This window comes from Moschus berezovskii, chromosome 5 (genome assembly GCF_049115385.1).
Source record: "Moschus berezovskii isolate FMDL1 chromosome 5, NW_MosBer_1.0, whole genome shotgun sequence".
Taxonomy (NCBI): domain Eukaryota; kingdom Metazoa; phylum Chordata; class Mammalia; order Artiodactyla; family Moschidae; genus Moschus; species Moschus berezovskii.
Genome location: NC_142464.1, coordinates 108917379 through 108934113, shown reverse-complemented (window position 1 = coordinate 108934113; position 16735 = coordinate 108917379). Strand labels below are relative to the sequence as shown.

General features: G+C 44.9%; 1 protein-coding gene across 1 annotated transcript in view; it reads right to left on the bottom strand.

The window, feature by feature from the left end:
* The window catches only part of CDS1 (CDP-diacylglycerol synthase 1), a 79855-nt gene extending 64323 nt beyond the window's left edge, over positions 1–15532 (bottom strand). Inside the window, exon 1 of the mRNA XM_088836448.1 lies at positions 15000–15532. Within this exon, the coding sequence (XP_088692574.1) occupies positions 15000–15119 (120 nt within the window). The 5' untranslated portion in view covers positions 15120–15532. The remainder of the gene's footprint in view (positions 1–14999) is intronic.
* Positions 15533–16735: the final 1203 nt, after the last annotated feature.

Genomic DNA, 16735 nt, shown 5'->3' with positions numbered 1-16735 from the left:
CTTGCGGCCACCTCCTCTCATGGGCACACCAAGTTTACAACTATTATCAGAACAACGACTGATGAGAGAGAGTGATAGAATCTGCCAGGAAAGATCTTCTGCAACTGAAGATACAGAGAAAAATCCACAGGGAAACGGAGAGGAAGGGCAACGGGGTGGTACAGTCAAGATCCATACGACAGAAAAAGCAGTTTCAAGAGGAAAGTTTACAGTGAAGCAAGCCTACCTCAGTCTCCTAAAACAAGGAAATAAAAGCAAAAATAAACAAATGAGGTCTAAGGAGACTTAAAAGCTTTTGCACAGCAATGAAAACCATCAACAAAACAAAAGACAACCTACTGAATGAGAGAAAATATTTGCAAATGTTACAACTAATAAGGAATTAATATCCAAAATATATAAACAGCTCATACAACTCAATATCAAAAAAAACCAAACAACTGAATCAAAAAACGGGTAGAAGACTTATATACACATTTCTCCAAAGATGACATAAAAATGGCCAACAGGCACATGAAAAGGTGCTCAACGTTACTAATTATCAAAGAAATGAAAATCAAAACCACCATGATACATATCACGTCACATCTGTCAGAATGACTATCATCAAAAAGACCACAAATAACAAATGTTGGCAATGATACGGAGAAAAGGGAACACCGGACACTGCCGGTGGGAATGCAAATGTGTATAAGCACTGTGAAACCAGTGTGGAGGTTCCCGAAAGAACTGAAAACAGAACTCCCATATGATTCTGCAGCTCTACTTCTGGGTATATTTCTGAAAAAAATAAAAAGAAACACACTAATTCAAAAACATACATGCACCACAATGTTCAAAGCAGCATTATTTATAATGGCCAGCAGCATATGGAAGCAAGCTAAGTGTCCATCAACAGATGAATGGACAAAGAAGATGTGGTATCGGGGCTTTCCTGTTGGCTCAGTGGTGAAAAGTCCACCTGCCCATGCAGAAGACATGGGTTTGATCCCTGACATGGGAGGATCCCACAGGCCATGGACCAACTAAGCCTGTGCACCACAGCCATTGAACCTGGGCTCTAGAACCCAGGAACTGCAACTACTGAAGTCTGTGTGCCTAGAGCTTATGCTCTGCAACAAGAGAAGTCACCATAGTGAGAAGTCTATACAATGCAACTAAAGAAAAGCCCATGTAGCAACAAAGACCCACACAGCCTAAAATAAATAAAATTATAAAAAACATGTGGTGCACACACACACACACACACACACACTGGAATGCTACTCAGACAAAAAGAAGAAAAAATTTTGCCATCTGCAACAACATGGATGGACCTGGAGGGTATTATGCCTAGTGAAATCAGTTCAGTTCAGTTGCTCAGGTGTGTCCGACTCTTTGCGACCCCATGAACTGCAGCACGCCAGGCTTCCCTGTCTATCACCAACTCCCGGAGTTTACCCAAACTCATGTCCATCGAGTCAGTGATGCCATCCAGCCATCTCATCCTCTGTCGTCCCCTTCTCCTCCTGCCTTCAGTCCTTCCCAGCATCAGGGTCTTTTCAAATGAGTCAGCTCTTCGCATCAGGTGGCCAAAGTATTGGAGTTTCAGCTTCAATATCACTCCTTCCAATGAATACCTAGGACTGATCTCCTTTAGGATGGACTGGTTGGATCTCCTTGCAGTCCAAGGGACTCTCAAGAGTCTTCTCCAACACCACAGTTCAAAAGCACTGATTCTTCCTTTTAGTCCAACTCTCACATCCATACAAGACCACTGGAAAAACCATAGCCTTGACTAGACAGACCTTTGTTGACAATGTCTCTGCTTTTTAATATGCTGTGTAGGTTGGTCATAACTTTCCTTCCAAGAGTGCTGCTGCTGCTGCTAAGTCACTTCAGTCGTGTCCGACTCTGTGTGACCCCATGACGGAAACCCACCAGGCTCCCCCATCCCTAGGATTCTCCAGGCAAGAACACTGGAGTGGGTTGCCATTTCCTTCTCCAATGTGTGAAAGTGAAAAGTGAAAGTGAAGTCGCTCAGTCGTGTCCGACCCTTAGCGACCCCACAGACTGCAGCCTACCAGGCTCCTCCATCCATGGGATTTTATAGGCAATAGTACTGGAGTGGCAAGAGTAAGCTTCTTTTAATTTCATGGCTGCAGTCACCACCTGCAGTGATTTTGGAGCCCCCAAAAATAAAGTCTGACACTGTTCCACTGTTTCCCCATCTATCTCCCATGAAGTGATGGGACCGGATGCCATGATCTTTGTTTCCTGAGTGTTGAGCTTTATTTAACATTTTCCATTCTCCTCTTTCACTTTCATCAAGAGGCTTCGTAGTTCCTCTTCACTTTCTGCCATAAGGGTGGTGTTATCTGCATATCTGAGGTTATTGATATTTCTCCCAGCAATCTTGATTCCAGCTTGTGCTTCTTCCAGCCCAGCGTTTCTCATGATGTGCTCTGCATATAAGTTAAATAAGCAGGGTGACAATATACAGCCTTGACGTACTCCTTTTCCTATTTGGAACCAGTCTGTTGTTCCATGTCCAGTTCTAACTGCTGCTTCCTGACCTGCATACAGGTTTCTCAAGAGGCAGGTCAGGTGGTCTGGTATTCCCATCTCTTCTAGAATTTTCCACCCTTTATTGTGATCTACACAGTCAAAGGCTTTGGCATAGTCAATGAAGCAGAAATAGATGTTTTTCTGGAACTCTCTTGCTTTTTCAATGATCCAGCGGATGTTGGCAATTTGATCTCTGGTTCCTCTGCCTTTTCTAAAACCAGCGTGAAATAAGTTAGAAAAAGACAAATACTATATCTTATCAATTACTCATGGACTCTTAAAAAACCCACAAAACTAACAAAACAAAAAGAGGCTCACAGATACAGAAAACCAACTAGTGGTTACCTATGGGGAGAGCGAAGTGGGGAGGGGCATTACTGGGGTAGGGGACTAAGATGCATAAAATAACAAACTACAAGGATATACTGGACAGAAAAATAATACTTTTTAAAGAGAGGGACAGTCCTAATGAAGCAGGTCAAACAGACATTATCATTGTTGTTTTACTGCTAGGTAAATTATGATTAAAAATATCTGCTCTGGTGGCGTGACTTTTAACAAAGTTATTTAAAACCCAAACTGACTTCTGAGTGGATGGACAGGAACTGTGTGTGTATGCTGGGGCTGTTACGCAAAGGTGGTTACTGTAGAACCTCCAAGGATAGAGTGGCTAAGGAATTTTAAGAAAAGAGCTGTCTCATGCCCAGTCTTTTTAAAAAATCATCTATATATTATTTATTCATTTATTTTTGGCTACACTGAGCCTTCGTTGCTTTGATCAATCTTTCCCAGCATCAGGGTCTTTTTAAATGAGACAGCTCTTCACATCAGGTGGCCAAAGTACTGGAGTTTCAGCTTCAACATCAGTCCTTCCAATGAACACCCAGGACTGATCTCCTTTAGGAAGGACTGGTTGGATCTCCTTGCAGTCCAAGAGCCTCTCAAGAGTCTTCTTCAATACCACAGTTCAAAAGCATTAATTCTTCGGCACTCAGCTTTCTTTATAGTTCAACTCTCACATCCATACATGACCACGGGTAGCAATCTTCATTAAAGAGTGCTACACACATAAATGCTTTGGGAGAGTGGCTTACAAAGTGGGAAACTGGGGGAAAGCGGCTGAACTGGGTGAGAAGGAAGAGAATATTCACAGTGGGTTAACACAAGCAGAAGGAGCGCTGAGCAGAATGTTGGGCCAGAAGCTGATCCTAAGAATTAAAGTATACAGGGAAATTCTAAATGTTTAGGAAACCTCCAACCAGACTCAGCCTCATTAGCACCAAAGTTGTGGCAAATTTCATCACCCCTTCCAACTGTTTCTTTACCCATAAAAACTGGAAACATAAAAAAAACCCAAAAACTGGAAATACTTAATGCCAAGGACTCAGGTCAGTCAGTGAAATAGTAAATTATTATTATTATTCATACTATCAAATTCAATTCCTCATTAAGTGGCTTACCAAATAAAATGGGTACCAAATAAAATGCCTTGGGTAGCATTTGGAGAAGGCAATGGCAAGCCACTCCAGTACTCTTGCCTGGAAAATCCCATGGATGGAGGAGCCTGGTAGGCTGCAGTCCGTGGGGTCGCTGGGGGTCGGACACGACTGAGCGACTTCACTTTCACTTTTCACTTTCACACATTGGGGAAGGAAATGGCAACCCACTCCAGTGTTCTTGCCTGGAGAATCCCAGGGACGGGGGAGCCTGGTGGGCTTCCGTTTATGGGGTCACACAGAGTCGGACACGACTGAAGTGACTCAGCAGCAGCAGCAGCAGCATTATCAGTATTCATAAAGGAATAATAAGCTTTTGATTACTAACTATAAATCTTTTATCAAATAATTACAAAATTAAATGTGACAGTATAACAAAAATGACAAATAAAGCAAATGTCGTGTTCCCACTGTAACCCTGAGAGTCAGTTGACCTCAGAGCAGCTTAAACAAATAGCTGTTGACTAGTAAACCACCAAGCAGGACATCTCCTGCAAATATCAGGGAACCTGCTGTTAGTGTGACGTGCCAGCAGGTTTTCGACATCTGGAACAATGGAACACATCACTTTTATTTCTTTGCTCTGCTACTCTTTTTTTCACTGTCAATAACCCAGAGTGTTGGAAGCGTGGGGTAAGTGGTCGTGACGGAGATGGTGACTAATGGAAGTGGTTCCATAAGGCATATCACCAGGCTGCAGAAAGAGTACCACACTAGGAGTCGGGAGTTTCAAGTACATTCGTCACTCAGTCCCTGGTGGGGATGGGGGCTGGAGGGTGGGGATTAGTTCCAGGACCTTCTAAGATACAAAAATCAGAGAAGGTACAGTATTTGGATACAATCTATATACATTCTTTCATATACTTTACATCATCTCTAGATTAATTATGAAACCTAAGACAATGTAAACAGTTGTAAGTACAATGTAAACAATTGTGTGTGTGCTTAGTCACTCAGTTGTATCTGACTCTTTGCAACCCACTGGACTGTAGCCTGCCAGGCTCCTCTGTCCATGGGATTTTGCAGGCAAGGACACTGGAGTAGGTCGCCATTTCCTTATCCAGGGGATCTTCCCAACCCAGGGATCGAACCCACATCTCCTATATTGGCAGGCAGATTCTTTACCCACTGAGCCATCAGGAAGCATCTTACAAACAGTTGTGATTTGGTTGCTAAGTCGTGTCCGACTCTTTGTGACCCCATGGACTGCAGCCTGTCAGGCTCCTCTGTCCATGGGACTTCCCAGGCAAAAACACTGGAGTGGGTTGATATTTCCTTCTCTAGGGGATCCTCCCCACTCAGGGATCAAACCTGGGTCTCCTACATTGCAGGCAGATTCTTTACCAACTGAGACACCAGGGAAACCCAAACACAGTTGTGAGGATGCTACAAATGCACATTTTCCTTGTTGGGACTTTCTGGGATTTTTTTTTTTTTTCAAATATCTTGATCCACAGTTGGTTGAATCCATGGACTCACAACCCACAGATATGAGGGCTGCCTGTCCTAATTCCACCCCTACTTTAACTAGCAATGACAAAAGGCAAAACACTTGACCCTAAAGAAACTCAGCCTCTGGTTTCCTTAAAAAATAAAAGCATTGCACTTTCCAACAAACTGCCTCAAAGTCCAGTTGGTAATAAAGGTGATGTGCCCCAAAGAGGAAATACTACTGGCTTCACTTTTGACTCCCTAGAGGTTGGCAGAGGACCTTGCACAGTGGCTGGCACTTACTATGTAAATAAGCGTTGAATGAACTGAGTCTATAAACTTATGCTAACATTTAAGATTAAAATAGTTCTCAACCATTCTTGCTAGGTGAATAATTTTGGCCATGTCACCTTGCTTGGGAACACCTTTTAGCACTCATGAAATGAGGGCTTCTGACTATGAGGGGCTAAGGGCTATTCTTTTGCAAATATAAAAATAATGAAAGTATTTCTGGTAAATGAATGGAAGTTGAAATAAAGTTTCTTTATTACCCTGCAAATCTCATTCCTACAGAGAAACGAACTTCAAAAGTACTTTACAAATGTCAATTTATTTATACCTCACATTACCTTATAGATAAGTAAATAATCACATCCTTTTTGTAAGTGAAAAAATTTAGGCTCACAAAGATTGAGTAAAGTGCCCCAAGTTTACTCAGCTTGAAGCAATGTAGCCAGGAGGCAGAAAGGGAATTTAAATGACAATTTTTCCACAAACTGATCTGCAGATCCAGTGTAATCCCAGTCATCTCAATTGACTTCTATTTTGTGTGGAAATAAACAGACTGACTCTAAAATTTATATGAAAATGCAAAAGGACCTTAAGAGCCAGAATCACCTGCAGATAAAAACAAAACTGAAGGACTTACACTGGTTTCAAAAGTTATTATAAAGCTGTAACTGTGATATTGGCATAAAAACTGATCAATGGAATAGAAGAAAGGGTCTAGAAATTAATCTACACTTATATGGCCAATTGACTTCAACAAAGTTGAAAGGTAATTCAATATACAATGCTGGAATAATTAGATAACCATATATAAAAGGAAGGGAGGAAGGAAAAACTTTGATCCATACTTCACACTACTTACAAAAATTAATTAAAAATAGATCAGACATTTACATAAAGCTATACAATTCCATAAACTCTTCGGGACCTAAGGTTAGGCAAAGACTTAAATATGACAACAAAAAAGTAGGATTCATAAAAGAAAAACTGATAAATAAAACCACTTCAAAATTAAAATGTTCTGCTTTTCAAAAGACACTGTTAAGAGAAAGAGAAAACAGCTTAGACTGGGAAAAGATACTTGCAAATCAAAACCGCAATAAGATACTATGACACATCTTCTAGTATAGCTAAAAAATAAAAACTGAACATACCAAGTCTCAGAGAAGGTGTATTGAAACTGGGCCTCTCATACACTGCAGGTGGGAATGTGTACAATCATTCTGGAAAAGTTTGGCAGTTTCTTAAAAAGTTAAATACATATCCACCTTATGACCCAGTCATTTCAATCCTAGGTATCTGCCCCAAAGAAATGAAAGCATATGTCCACACTAAGACTGTACACAGTGATCACGGCAGCTTTCTTTGCAATAGCTCCAAACTGGAAACAACTCAAATGTTGAAAAGGACAAACTGGGCTTCATCCATACAATGGAAAACTACTCAGCAACAAAAACGAACTACTGATGTATGCAACAATATGGGTGAATGTCAAAAAAATTATGCTGAGTAAAAAGAAGCCAGACAAAATGTACATATGATATGTATATGTATACATACATGCGGGTATATGCATATATGTATGTATTGAATTCTATTTGCACAAAATTCTGGAAAATACACATTCAGCTACAGTGCCAGAAAGCAGATCAGTGATTTCCATGCTCTTTCGCTCAATTGTGTCAGACTCTTCGTGACCCTATGGACTGCAGCCTGCCAGGCTCCTCTGTCCATGGGATTGTCCCAGCAAGATTACTGCAATGGGTTGCCATTTCCTCTTCCAGGGGATCTTCTGACCCAGGGGTCAAACCCACGTCTCCTAACTCTCCTGGATTGGGAGGTGGATGCTTTAGCAGTGAGCCACCAGGGAAGCCCGATCCGTGATTATCAAAGGGTAAAAGGGGAATTACAAAAGGGCAGAAGCAAACTTTTAGTGGTGACGGGTTTGTTCACTATCTTTATTGCAGTGATAAATTCATGGGCGTATGCGTATGTCAAACTGCACAGTGTAATAAGCACAGTCACTTTAGTGCATGTCACACAGGTCATGGGGACTGCTGAAGAGTACACAGGAGCCCACGGTCAGGGCAAGAGAACTGAAGTGCTTCTTGACGCTGGGGACTGAAAAGGCAGGCAGAAAATCATTCAAGAAGATGGTTCCAAAGAAATCTCTACACTAATGAAAGTAAGCAGCAGTTTAGAAGGCAACAAAGGATTATTCGTTAAATCAATCACAACTTCCACCCCTCTAACATCTAGTCCCCTAAAAAGTGAGTCAGAAGACGAGTGTCAGCTTCTCCACTCCACTACAGGTCCCTTGAGGTTCACACTGATTCCTTTACCTGCTGCTGCTATGTCACTTCAGTTGTGTCCAACTCTTTGTGACCCTATGGACTGTCCGTGAGTTCTCCAGGCAAGAATACTGGAGTAGGCTACCATTTCCTTCTACAGAGGATTCCTGTTCAGTTCAGTTCAGTTGCTCAGTCATGTCCGACTCTTTGAGATACCCTGTGAATCGCAGCACACCAGGCCTCCCTGTCCATCACCAGCTCCCAGAGTTTACCCAAGCTCATGTCCATTGAGTCGGTGATGCCATCCAGCCATCTCATCCTCTGTCGTCCCCTTCTCCTCCTGCCCCCAATCCCTCCCAGCATCAGGGTCTTTACCAATGAGTCAACTTTTCCCATCAGGTGGCCAAAGTATTGGAGTTTCAGCTTCAGCATCTATCCTTCCAATGAACACCCAGGATTGATCTCCTTTAGGATGGACTGGCTGGAACTCCTTGCAGTGCAAAGGACTCTCAAGAGTCTTCTCCAATACCACAGTTCAAAAGCATCAATTCTTTGGCGATCAGCTTTCTTCACAGTCCAACTCTCATATCCATACATGACCACGGGAAAAACCATAGCCTTGACTAGACAGACCTTTGTTGTCAAAGTCTGCTTTTAAATATGCTATCTAGGTTGGTCATAACTTTCCTTCCAAGGAATCTTTTAATTTCATGGCTGCAATCAGCATCTGCAGTGATTTTGGAGCCCAAAAAAATAAAGTCTGACACTGTTTCCACTGTTTCCCCATCTATTTCCCATGAAGTGATGGGACCAGATGCCATGATCTTAGTTTTCTGAATGTTGAGCTTTAAGCCAACTTTTTCACTCTCCTCTTTCACTTTCATCAAGAGGCTTTTTAGTTCCTCTTCGCTTTCTGCCATAAGGGTGGTGTCATCTGCATATCTGAGGATTCCTGTACCTAGCATTAAAACTGCAAACAAGCATATGGAAAGCCTCAAGTGACATAGAGTTCTGTGCCTAAAAGGAGGGAAGCCTTTTAAAAATCTTGAATCTAAACAGTTCTTGAGCTTCCCTGGTGGTTCAGTAGTAAAGAATCTCCTGCCAGTGCAGGAGTTGCAGGTTCAGTCCCTGGGCTGGAAGATTCCCTGGAACAGAGAATGGCTACCCACTCCAGTATTCTTGCCTGGGAAATCCCATGCACAGAGGAGCCTAGTAGGCTACAGTTTATAGGGTTGCAAAGAGTTGGAACCAACTTAGTGACTAAACAACAACAAATCGCTCTTACTTGAAAGAACAGTAGTTTATATTCCTCATTTCAGCATTTTCTCTCAGTCTCTTTACTGTTTCCAGTGCTAAGTCTCTTCAGTAATGTCCGGCTCTTTGCAACCCCATGGACTGTAGCCTGCCATGCTCCTCTCTCCATAGGATTTTTCAGGCAAGAATAGTGGAGTGGGTTTCCATTTCCTTCTCTAGAGGATCTTCCCTACCCAGGGATCAAACATGGGTCTCCTGCATTGCAGGCAGATTCTTTACCAAGTGAACCACCACAGAAGCCCTTTCTTATTCTCAGCTATTAAATGAGAAATATTCCTAACTCATACAGTTAGGGAGCAAATAATGTTAAGATGCAAATTTACTGTTTTCTCTAAATCACTCTAAAAGCATCAACGATCACAACTACTACTGCTTTGTTGTTGTTCAGTTGCTAAATCATGTCCGACTCTTTATGACCGCACAGGCTGCAGCACACCAGGTTTTCCTGTCCTTCACTATCTCCTGGAGTTTGCTCAGATTCATGTCCACTGAGTTGGTGATGCTATCTAACCATCTCAGCCTCTGCCACTCTCTTCTTTTGCCTTCGACCTTTCTCAGGATCAGGGTCTTTTCCAATGAGTAGGCTCTTCACATCAAGTGGCCAAAGTATTGCTACTACCACTACCAAGTCAGGAACTATGAAAATGCAGTTACAAAACAAATTTGTGTCATTTTAATTCAACTGAATCTTCACTGAGTTTGATCATTTCGCCGGTGGCCTCTTGATCATCTGACATTACACTCTCTAAAATGACATTCCAACAGTGTCCCAGTCAGAGATGAGTTCTAGTTCCAGCTCTGCACCTCTTTGAGGTCATTTTTTGTAATAACAAACACAGTCTAAGGCAAGTTCATTATTTAAAAATACACACACATGCACATATATACACATATGTATGGTTGAACTAAATTTTTTCTAAGATCTCTTGAAGCTCTGTGGTTCTCAGACCCTACTTTATTGGGAAAATTTAAAGCATCAAACACTGATCTCCTCCTTCTGTTTTTCAAAATATTTCTGTATTTAACCTCGATTCCTTCTTTCCTTTCCCCGAATACCCCGATCATCTGTATTCTCCACACTATGTCTGCTTTCTTTTTCTTAGGGACAGCCCACCCTCGTCAGCATCTTCACTCCCACTTGACTTCTTTATATAAATACTTGTCTTTCCTTGTTTGAAAAAGGAAATTGTTACTCAGTCCTCCAGTACTTTCTAGCTGCTATTCTGTGCTCCTTTCACTGGCACTTTCTACAATTACTACCAATTTTTACCTCTCACATTCCTCGGCCTAAACCTCGGCTTCTATGAAGGTCTTTGGCTAAATCCCATGTTCTCCACCACTTCCTCATTTCTAAATACTAATGACAATATCTTCTACGCAATCCCTCCTCCTTTAGCTCTCAGGATCTATCTTGGCGTTTTCCTTACATCTCCACCCATACTGTAAACATGGGCACCTCCCATGGCTTGGTCTTCAGTTCTCTCTCCCCTCCATCCTAATCAAAAGTCTCCTGTTGTTGTTCAGTCACTAAGTTGTCCAACTCTTTGCAACCTCCACGGACGCCAGGCTTCCCTGTCCTTCACTATCTCCTGGAGCTTACTCAAACCCATGTCCATTGAGTTGGTGATACCACTCAACCATCTTATCCTCTGTTGCCCCCTTCTCCTCCTGCCCTCAGTCCTTCCCAGCATCAGGGTTCTTTTCCAATGAATCGGCTCATCGCATCAGGTGGCTAAATTATTGGAGCTTCGGCATCAGTCCTCTAGACTTGACCATTCAGTTCCGTTCCCACCACCTGGAGCCACCTCCCTACTTCAGAGAATGCCATACCTGCCCCACTCAACTCACCCATCTCCCGTGTCAACCGCAAAAACCCTGCAAAACTGCCCAACATTTTCGCTTTTTTCTTAAGTCTCTTAAGTTGTGGACCAAAATGTGTCTCCAGCGGGCTCTTTTATTAGTCTTACCCTTGTCTAGGGTTCCATCACCATCATCTAAAATATGCTTCCTGTCTCTCAACCCCTATCCACTCTTCCTAGACTTAGCATGTGCCCCCCTTATTTCATATGTATAGCATTTGCAACACACGCCTATTTGGTTTCTCTGTGGCAGTTCTCGCCTCCTTCCAACACCTTCTCCAGACTGCTGCTAGAATGACAGGCTAATGCCTCTGCAAAAACTTCTCAGTGGCTTCCAGGAGTCCACAGAAAAAAGCTTAACCTCCCTCGCAAAACCCTTAAACTCCCAAACCTTCTTTGCAAACTATAGTTTATACTCCAGGATTATCAAACTAAGCTCAGTTCACTGTGCCTAGAATGATGATTCAAGAAACAGTTCCACGCACCCTTTGCCTAGAATGCCTTTCCCTAACACCTGTCTACCTAGCAAGCCCACAGGCATCTTTTAATTCCAAACTCAACCCTCATTTCCTCTTTCAAGCCTTTCCTGTTGTCTCTATATATTGTCCAGCTATGCCCTCATTGCTCGGAGAAGGCAATGGCAAGCCACTCCAGTACTCTTGCCTAGAAAATCCCATGGATGGAGGAGCCTGGTAGGCTGCAGTCTGTGGGGTCGCTAAGGGTCGGACACGACTGAGCGACTTCACTTTCACTTTTCACTTTCACACATTGGAGAAGGAAATGGCAACCCACTCCAGTGTTCTTGCCTGGAGAATCCTAGGGACGGGGGAGCCTGGTGGGCTGCCGTCTATGGGGTCACACAGAGTCGGACACGACTGAAGTGACTTAGCAGCAGCAGCATGCCCTCATTGCTAAGAGTGAAGTAAAGAAGCCTTGTTCAGACATCTATTAAATCTAATTATGTGTGTCTCCTGAGGGGGGGTTCCTTGAGGGAGTGGTCTTGCTATCTCTTAAGTATTATTCCAGCATTTAGCAACTGAGAATATTTTCACTTGCTAATGCCCTGGAGCACAGAGCTTTCTCTCAGAATAAGTCTCAAGGTCCTGAAGGAAGAGAAGGTCATGTTAATAACACCATTGTAAAAAGACTACAAAATGGCATGGGGGTGTACAATAATAGCAGAACACGACACACTTCCTGTACTTCTTTAATTTCATAAGTGCTTTTGCCTTTACTGTAACTTGACTAGAGAAGGCACTTAGAAGAGTTTAAATGAACCAAATATTAACCAGCCTCTGATGTGCAGGCTGATTTTATAATGGCCCTTGACCTGGAAATACAGGTGCATTCAAATATACACCCTGATAAGAAAGGAGGGAGAGAGGATAGAGTTCAATGACTCAGAGCTTGCCAAATCAAAAGTTCCTTGCGATAAACTCTACAAGGATGCAATATTTTTTTTTGTCTGCAAAATGATGTTTCTGCTCTTTATTTTGTTTTTAATTTTAATTGGAGGCTAATTACTTTACAATATTGTATTGATTTTGCCATACATTGACATGAATCCGCCCTGGGTGTACATGTGTTCCCCATCTTGAAGTTCCCTCCCACCTCCCTCCCCATATCATCCCTCTGGGTCATCCCAGTGCATCAGCCCCAAGCATAAAAGGATGCAATATTTTAGACATGGCTTGAAAAATGTTCATCCTTAATGATTTAGAAATCTTAACAGAACTGGTTACACATGGCACCACCTACTCTTAGAAAAGAGAATCCAGCTAGGTATGTATTAATGAAAACTAACAGAAACATAGAACATATATTGTGTGCATTGTGATCATACATATTCACAAGTTTGTAAATTTATGGATAAATTAAGGTTGACAATAAAACCTAACAGTGCAGCACTTGTAAATAAATATACAGTGAAAATAACCCACTCACTGATAGCTAGAGACAACAGTTCTAATGATTCCAATCAAACCAGAGAAGTAGTTTTCATTTTAAATGTAGTATTAGGATATTAAGAAACTAATTACTTCAAAAGTTATTTTATGGATGGCTTTCTTAAACATGCTTTTTCTTTTTAAAAGCTTGTTATTTTCTCCCACTTAAGGAAGTGATCATGGAGAAGCTGGTATTTCCTTGGTTCTAAACTATACCAGTGCTAAAACAAAACAAACCCCAACCTAATTAATTCTATTTTTGGTCTAGTTTCCAAGGCAGTTTTCACAAAAACTATTCTCAGCCCACTGTTTTCAGCTTTGTAACATCAACCTTCAGTAGCCAGAAACTGTTACACTTTGAGTAATCCCTTGACACACATGTTCTATCTTAGATAACTTTATTCCACCTGCCTCTCAAGGGTAAAGAAAAAAAAAAAAGGCTCTGTCTTTTAAAGTTTCTTTCCTAAAATCACTGTTGTGGGATGTGTTCTCACCTAAATTTTACAACTTTGGTTACCTCAAGTCCATCAGCATCAAGTTTCTGGTGGAACCCTCCCCAAATTGGAACTGTGAGTCTCAGCAACAGTGTGTGAGTCGCTCAGTTATGTCCAACTCTTTGCCACCCTAAGGACGCGTGTAGCCTCTATCCATGGAATTCACCAGGCAAGAATACTGGAGTGGGTGGTCATTCCCTTCTCCAGGGGATCTTCCCAACTCAGGGACTGAACCTGGCTCCCCAGCATTGCAGGCAGATTCTTTACCATCTGAGCCACAAGGGAAACCCTTCTCAGCAACTGTACAAACAATAAAAAAGGGAATCGGGAACAGTTTGTAGTTCCAAGAGGCCACTGACCTGACCTTGAGCAATCTACTTCACTTCTGTAATACAAACTGCAGTACCTGCTTCCAAAAAAGAATGCTTCCAGAACTAGCTTCCGTGCTTTGAGTTTCTAAGATAAAATGGAATTTAATAGAAGATTTTATAAAACAATCTTATTGCCTGGCCCAATTTCTTAAATGGTCCAGGACAAAAAACTTGTAAAACTGGATTTCCCCCCCTGCCCAAATTTCTACTTGCACCACTGTATTACCAAATAAGCTGAAGTCTGTCTCTCTCCAACTTTTTAAAAAGCATACTAGCATTACATTTACTTATTCTTCAACGTGAAGTAAAGGCAATCTGTAGAGATGGACATTTTAAAAGTCCTTATGAATTCACGTTATCAGGTCAGATGAAACCCACTGGTAGAAGTGCACTGTCGGCCGCGAACTCAAAAAAAGCTGGAGGGTCACAATGGGGTCAAGTGTAGGAGACTCTCAAACCTCTGAAATCTATGATTCTGAGAAAGGACAGAGGAAACGAAAGTGCTGACGGGGGAGCGCGAGAAGCCGAGCGTCAGGGTCCGATGACAGGTTAGAAGCGAAGGTGCGTGTCTTAAGTTTAGTCCTAACTCTCCCGAGAAGAGGTGTGAGGCGCGGCTACTAGAGACGCTGCGAACTCTTCGGGTGGGAGGGACCGTCCCGGTTCTAGCGTCGGCCCCAGACCCCGGGGAGGAGGCACTGGAATCGCAGAAAGTAAACTGGAGTCAAGGGGAATCCTGCAGCCACCCCGGGAGCGGCCGCGGTCACCCCGAGAAGCTCTCCGTCGCGGGGGTCCCGCTCCCACTGAAGTGAGCCGGGCGGAGCGCGGAGAGGCCGGCAGCGTCTCCAGACATTCCGCGGGTCCCCGCCCTCGCTCCCTGCCTCCCAGGCGTCCCGATCCAGGCGTCCCGGCCCCATCGGGGCGCAGCCCGGGACGCGGGGGTGCGCCGCTCGGGCTCCACTTACTTTGTCACTGGTGCTCTCGGTTTCGTGGTCGCCGCCGGCCGCCTCTCCCTCGCGGGGTGGCGACGCCGCCTCTCCCGCGGGGCCGGGGCCGCCGCCTCCCCGGTGCCTGAGTTCCCACATCTCCGGCTGCCGCGCAGCCGGGCGGCTCTCCTCCAGCGCCCCCGAAATCCGAGCTTGCGCGCGAGCCGCAGCCACTCACACGCCTCCGCCGCCCGCACCCCACCTGGAGGCGCCGCCGCCGCCGCCGCCGCCGCGCCGGGTCACCCGCAAAACGGCATCAACGAGCGAGCGCTCGCGGCCGCCGCCAGCGAGCGCCGCGCCGGGGGCCGGCTCGGGGAGCCCGGCCCGGGCGGGGAAGGCGGGGGCGCGGCGGAGGGCGGCCGCTGGTTGCCAGGTGCGCGTCCCCACGCGGAGGCCCAGGTGGGAGGCGGAGAAAGCGCCGGGAGGGCAGCAGCAAGCCCGACCCGCTCTAGCGCTCCGCCGCGGCGCCCGGCACGCCCCGCCCCGCCCGCCGGACTGGAGGCAGCCGCGCCGGCCCCCGGCACCTTCCGCCCGGTGCCGGCCTCCTGCAGCCAGGTCACGCGCCGCAGGCCCCGCCCCGGCCCGCCCCTCCGCGCTGCACTGCGGCGCCCGCAGCCCCGCCCCTCGCCGGGTGACGTCACGGGTCCCGACCCGCGGCCCCGCCCCGGCCTCCTGCGGACGCGCAGGTGGTGCGGCTCCTAGGCAGGGTGCGGGCTGGAGCGCGCGGGAGGAGCAGGAGGTGGAGGAGTTGCTCGCTCGGAAGTGAGGGCTGAGAACTTGTGGACTTGCCCCGGAGCCACTGGGCGGGCCGGAAGAACGAACGCCTCGAAGGCCGCCAGGTCAGTATTGACCGCGCTCGGCCCCTACCCCTTCTCAGGGCTCTCCGGCCTGGCAGCTTGACACACCTCGGCGTTCAAACCTCAGGGGTTCAGGAGGTGTCCAGAAGCAGAAGCCTGTCGGGCTGGATGAACCCGACGACTTGGCGGCATTTTCTTCGGTGTCATCGTCTGCAAAAATGGGAGATGCGTTGGCCTCGCTGGGCGTCCTAGGATAAGTTGGCCAGTTTCAACGACATGCCGAACTGCTTCTCGAAGGAATTCGAGGACTGAAATCTCTCAAAAAAATTCACTGCCTAGGGCCTGGAGAGAGAACCAGGACTCTGAGATGGCACCAGGTGCAATTGCCAACCAAATAATCTCTAAGCAGTCATGGACCTTGAGCTGCTAAAGTTGGAACAGGAAGGGCACAAGATCCGCCTTAATTCCGTTCCAAATCCTGTTAGAAGGTGATTAGTTTTCTTGACACGTATGTACCACCTGGTCATTACTGACAAGCTGACACATGGGGCAACGGGTGGGGAGGAGACAGGCCATCATGCAAACAGGACAGCGTTTAGTAGAACGCACTTATAGAAATAAAATATAAATCTCTCAAGGTCATTACTAACCCATTGAAAACAAGTAAGGTGGTTCTGAAAACTGAATAACATGCAAAAATAAAAAGTCAAAGTAGGACGCACTGAAAACCAGGGCACAAAGACATTATTTTCCATCATCAAACAAATCTTTAAAGCTCTGAGTTCAAATTGGGTCGTCATATTTTCAAAGGGATAGAGAGGAAAATCAGTCTTCTGGGAAGAGCAAAAATGACAAAAGATATGAGAAAATAACTCCTTTGAGTCACAGTCATGGCATGGTTATCCTTAAGGAATGGAG